The sequence below is a fragment of the Fulmarus glacialis genome, unplaced genomic scaffold (genome assembly GCF_000690835.1).
Source record: "Fulmarus glacialis isolate BGI_N327 unplaced genomic scaffold, ASM69083v1 scaffold17948, whole genome shotgun sequence".
Taxonomy (NCBI): domain Eukaryota; kingdom Metazoa; phylum Chordata; class Aves; order Procellariiformes; family Procellariidae; genus Fulmarus; species Fulmarus glacialis.
This window is the reverse complement of record NW_009229156.1, coordinates 28,861-35,054: the sequence shown is the minus strand read 5'-3', so window position 1 is coordinate 35,054 and position 6,194 is coordinate 28,861. Positions and strand designations below refer to the sequence as shown.

Below are 6,194 nucleotides of genomic sequence, written 5' to 3'. Positions count from 1 at the left end.
TTCCCTATCTGCTCTGTAAACAAAACTGAGTTGCTGCACACATCTTCTGGTTGTATGGCCCAGGGCAGAACGTATCATGTAATTGTTTAAGGACTACTGAGAAAAGATAACTTAAAATTGGTACTGCACGCAAATTAGCTTCTCCTAAGATGTTTACTTGGGAGCACATCTTATTTCTGCTCTGTAAACAACCTTCTTAAAATAGGGAAGAAGATTTTAGGAGATCATTTCAAGATACCAAGAAGCTACTAGCCAGCAGTTTCTGCAGTACATGGAAATCAGTGTTACTGGTGCTACACACAGAAAGGAAAACCCAGTGACTGGCTGAAATAAGTTCCACAGGAGATGTTTGCCATTTACTAAAGTTACAAATGCATTGAAATTATGTAGTTAGCTCCTCACAGTGGTATGATTTGAGACATCTATGCTATAGAGCCAGTGATGAATAAAACGATAATCAAAGCTATAATTTTGAAATATTTTCCTACTCCTTTTTCCTGCTCCAAGCCAGATCAGCCAAAAGACCAAAAACAAATGAAGAATGTGCCTTTTTCTTGAGTGAGAAGCCTGAGCATCAGAAAGCAACCCTCTCATCTCACTATTTAACATTCATGACTACAAAGGCTAAATAAAGCGTGTATGTGCTGCTGTTGCTGGCTGACATCAGTTTGCGTTAGCTGTCATTACTAAACATTTTTCTGGAGAACTACTGCAGCCTTTCCCAGATTTTTAAGGTCTGCCTTTTCACTTCATATAAAAATATGATGCTTGTCCCCAAGTAGGAGGAATTAACTATGAATACTATAAAAGTTTAAATTTATTTGAGAATAAAATTCTATGAAACAGGTTTCAAAAGAGGTCACGTTTAAAAAACAGATTCCAAGTTCTCGCTTATTTCTGGCTGTTTTATTTCTCTTAATGGCAAATGAAATCACTTTTTGAATGAATCAAGTGTTCAATGTTTTAGAACAAATAATTCAAGTAAAATTTGAGTAATCAAGTAATTTGATTAAATCCTTCCTTTAGTAAGCTGCATGGACCACAGCAGCTTTCAAGTCGAAGTTATTCACTGAGTAAAAAAAGTTCCAACATGCAAATTTCTTCCTTAAAGTGAATTTTAAATCGACTGTCACAGATAATTTATCTATGAAAGCCCAAACAACCAAAATAGTTTAATATTCCTTTGTGCTAACATGGTAAGTCACCAGACTCCTCGATGAGAAAAAGACTACATATATCAGATATGACTGCTAATTGTTGGTGTCAAAAGTAGCCAACATAGTATTTGTTCTACTCAGCAACTGTGTGTGCTCCCAGGGATAAGGGACAGTTTATGTCATAGTCTTTCCACACAGAGCTTTACAAATATTGGATACAATAATATTTTCTACGAAGGCAGGCTTCCCTTAAGGGAAGACCATATTTATTTTTTAAACGTGGGCTGTTAAGTGTGTTTATTTTCTAAAACTTACACTTCAATGACAGAAAACACTTCGTTCTCCTTTCCTTAACTGAATCATGCAGCCATGATTGAAAGGAAAGGGCATTGTACTGTTATTAAATTCTTACTGTTTCTCAATAAAATGCTTGTAATAACATGGGAAAACTTACACCAATATACTTAAAAGAACTTGAACGATCCTGAGTGCTTAATAGCACACCAGCCCCACTCAGCTAAAATTAATATAAGTGCTGAGCATGCATCATCGCTTCACTCCTACATGCACCATTTCCATAAGATGATGTTTAGGGCCAGCCCAGACTGCAGGAGCTGAAGAGGGATTTCCTGGCAGTTACTAGCACTGCATGCCTGTGGCCAAACCACGCTCCACGCAAAGGTGGCGAGGCTCTGGCAGGGCTGCACAAGTTTGCAAATACAGCGTTATTTTCCCACAGAGCTGGAGCTAATAAGCACAGATTATATAGATAAGGCAATGTCTGCATGGGCATCGCAGAGCCAAAAGCACCGTGTGCTTCTGCAGGGCCTGCAAGCCCCTAGTCAGGACCTTGCTGGACTCTACCAGTCAGCCAAGTGTTCGCACCTCATTCCTTGTATCCAAGTTACCAAGTTATACAGGTTCTGTCAATGCCAAAGATATTCCAGCATCTTGTAGATCCCTTTGCTTCCTGTGCTCCTCAAGATGGTCACCAATGCCTGTGCCAAAGCATGGTCTTACAAGCACTGGAAGGCCATTACACTGTACATGTTAGGCAAGATGGTATTTCTGCAGTGCAGTCTTTCAAAATTTTAATCTAGCAAGGACCGTGCAGTGAGCAGATACAGCTCAGCGTAAAAACTGGTGCACTGCACTTCCTTTGTCATCTCAAACTTTTGAGAACCTTTCCAAAAGCAATGTTCACTAAAAAGTACCATCTTGTATATTAATAAACCAGAAATTAACACAGAAAGTAAAAACAGAATGGAAGGGAACCTTACCCTGCAGGACAACTGATTTGAAGACTACGTAGAAAATGCTGAGCAAAACTATCAAATTGCCAAAATAGTAAGAATTCTTATAAATAAGTTTTTACTTAAGATTCAAGATGTATTTTTCCAGTGTGACCATGAAAAATCCCACTCCAAGTTTACTATTCTAAGCTTGATTTCCTTTGTCATGAATTCACTTAATCAGTCCTCATACTCAATTAAAGCTCCAATTCTGAAGTGATTTTGCAATAAGTAACTGCACAAAAACAGAGCCCCTCCATTTATTACCTAAAACCACCAAAATTTCTGAACATTGAAGAGCATATATGGTGTGAATATTTCCCTAAAGCAGACGTCTGATGTAGCTAGTTTAACATCTTTGAACTGCACTTCCTCTTCCTCTTTTTCCTCACCCTCCTCCCTACCCTAAAAACACCTTATTTATATTAACTATAGCTTACTTTAAATGTAATACTCCGAGTCACCCTTAGCATAAAATATGCAATATCCCAATTAAATTGTGACAACTTTTATTTGATTTTTTCTGATATTATCAGGAAGACAATGCAGCTGCTTTAGTTACTAAAACCTTTGATTTTTATTTAAAAGCAAGTTTCAGGCTTTACTAATGAGCATGGCAACATAAAGCAAGTCTTAACGATACTGCATTTTATTGGGGTGAAAAAGTGCTCAAAAATAGCAGCTCATTAGTGTTGTTCTTCCCCCTCACTTTTCCAACCAGCTCACTTATAGAAAACAGACTTTGTTGTTAGTGGACTCACCAGGTGACATGTTTTAGACAGACGCTCTGACTTTTTCTTTAGAGTGCAGAAGATGTTCTTAAGTGATAAGACAGACTCCCAGGCCTATTTCTTTTCTATAAAGAAGGAAAACTCAGCCAGATTGCTTCTGGCATAACCCCATTCGTTTTTCCTGCAATGACAATTGATAGAGAATGAAAACACCCTCTGGGACACGGAGCGTTCAGTTTCCTTCGGCAGTGATCTTGATTGGAAGCAAACCTGAATTATTTCGCTTCAAAGCAATAAGGATATATTTTTCTGGAATGTCAAAAACATGCACATTAACCAAAACCAATCTTCACAAGAATCCTAAAGCATAAGATAGCTCAGCAAAAAAGCCCCAAAACACCCCCAACACAACCAAGTTGTCACTAATTCTAGTGTAGAAATTGGTCAACAGTACCTTCAGGTCCAGTGGGTGGGGTGGGAGGGATGGCACAGGGTAGGGGTATCACATAGCATTCAGTGATGCCACCTGACAAACTTACAACAGATAATCCTAGAGGGGGAAAAAAGTCATCATGGCTATCTTAAAATCTATAGTCTGTTTCCATTCTTGTTACACAAAACTTCATTACAACAATCATTACTTTTTTATCACTTAATTTCAATTAGGTGAGATACTTCACATTGCTCTATTCACCTGTGCCCTCTGCAGCCCTACATTTGAACCAGCATTAATTACTAGTGTGGCTTTTCTGGGGTAAAAATCCATGTTGTTTTTCCACATACACAAATAGCAAACACTGGTTTAACTAAAGCTTTTTGACAATTTATTAACATTATTAGACTTAAGAAACAAAATTAAGTTTTATTCAAAATGTAAATATTAAGATAATTTTAAAATGTTAGTGCTCACCAACAGTAAGAAGAAACAGTCCCTTTTCTGCCTTTTTTCTTCCATATATTTATTTATAAATGATGCACTGAAAAAAATGCCTGTCTTTTGAGTCACCTGCAAAAGTTCTTACAATATTCTTGTATCATTATAATTAAAAGATGCAGATAGCCTCATATTTCAACTTTTTACCCATTAACATACCACATACTCCACTCAAAGTGTTATCTGTGAATGATACAAATCATAATCCTGCTCTGAACTAGCTCATCATTATTATGATGAAATATCACAGACAGTAATTCCCAAAACTTTTTAGGGGGTGGAAGGGGAAAAACCCACCACATAGAAGTCTTGCACAAAAAGCATGCGTGTATATAAATACCCAATGTTGCTTTAGGAACAAGCAGTAAGATATAGCAAGGACAAATGCAAAGTTTATTCCATGTATGCTACAATTAATCAACATGTTAGGGAAGTATCAAAATTTGTACTATTAACATATGGCAACAGTTTTATTGTTACAATACATTGCAATAGATTAGCCCCACTGGAAAAGGCTTTTAAGCTGCAGACAGTGCAATTGCATTAAATCTTAATTCTTCTGGATCACGTTCCATGAATTTCTTGCAAACTTCTATTGCATCCTAGAGAAAACTGTAAAAAACAAAAAACAAAACAAAACAAAACACACTATAAATCATACTTATTAAAAAAACCCCACAACTGAAATATGAAATATGCTTTATACAAACTATCCTCAAAATGGATTTTTCCATAAAGGATTACTAAATAGTGTGACAAATCTACATAAACTGTATTTCTGATCTGAGATACCACTATTCAAGATATTTTACAGTGCTCATATGGGCAGTGTAAGAGAGCAGGTTTTATGCAGAACCTTAGCAACAATTATTTTTGTGACTGAATATTACTTTGTGCAACAGATGTATTGCTTCTCTGACTTTCTAAATGCATCTCTGAAGTTTGCCTTTACTAGTACTGCTGTATTCAGTTTTCTCCTTTGTCTCGAGATGAATCTAAGCTGTGTGGGGTAAGTGAAAGACTGTAAGTAATTCCTTCATCTAGCTTTAGGGTGCAATCTGGAGAACACATGTTATCAGTAAAACAGAAAAAAGCCACATATGAAAAAAGGAAAGCTTTATCCAACTTCTCCCCCTGCCCAAACAAGCACAAATTGTATGCAATTTTTACAGACATTAGTCTATGCTACTAAACTATAAAAGGTTTTGTTTGTTTGTTTTTTAGTTTCTCTGGTTTCTTCGTTTTGTAAAGCTAATCCAGGCTGAATACCATAAAAGTCAGATCTATGCATTGCCTTCTCTCAGCTTCAACTTCGCGTCATTCTGTGGGGATAACAGTTTATCCTCCCAATTCAGTGTATTCCTTTCCAATTCATTTCTCAACTAAACAGCTCCTGTCACAAACAAACAGCCAAAAGACGCCACGAAACTGGAGAAGAATGATTATTAGCAAGTGTCAAAAAGGAAATCAACCTCTGTCTAGCATAGCACCTATCAAACTATAACTAAACCGAAGGACAGAGAATGAAAAATTATCCTAAGTTTTCAATCTGATGACTTCATCTCATGTACAATTTGAAAGGAGCATGGGTATATGAAAATCTCAGCACAGAAGAAAAGTCAGTCTGATCTTCTGTAACGGTCAACCCTTCTGACATTTCTTATTACCATGATATGATACTCTGTCATCCAGAGTCACAACATGAGCGTTCTGAAATACCTGTTTTAAAACTGAGTAAACCTTATTTTGTCTCACCATCCCTCTCGCTCTATTCCTCATCCAACCATAACTATAGCGAGACTTTTGTATAATTTTTTTAAATGAATTTTGTGGAAATATAGCAAGAATTTTGTATAACACCATTTAAGAAGGTTTTCTATTCCTACCTCTAAAAAAGAATCGTCGCTAGTTTCCCCATGGTTTATTGGAAATGGCTTGCGCCCATCTGTTGAAACACAAAGCAGGATTAACAACACATTTATAGAATTAGAAAAGCTTCATTTTTCCAGTTAAAACTATTTGAACAGATTTTTTTGCTCTTCACTTACAAAAATGCTACCTCATTTTTCATAAAAGAATC

General features: G+C 36.5%; 1 protein-coding gene across 1 annotated transcript in view; it reads right to left on the bottom strand.

Annotated features, from left to right (window-relative positions):
- Nucleotides 1–3,988: 3,988 nt before the first annotated feature.
- UCHL3 (ubiquitin carboxyl-terminal esterase L3 (ubiquitin thiolesterase)) overlaps nt 3,989–6,194 on the bottom strand; it is a gene marked incomplete at its 5' end in the record, with an annotated part of 28,914 nt that continues 26,708 nt past the window's right edge. The window contains 2 exons of the mRNA XM_009583759.1: nt 3,989–4,716; nt 6,001–6,059. Of these exons, the coding sequence (XP_009582054.1) occupies nt 4,633–4,716; nt 6,001–6,059 (143 nt within the window). The remainder of the gene's footprint in view (nt 4,717–6,000; nt 6,060–6,194) is intronic.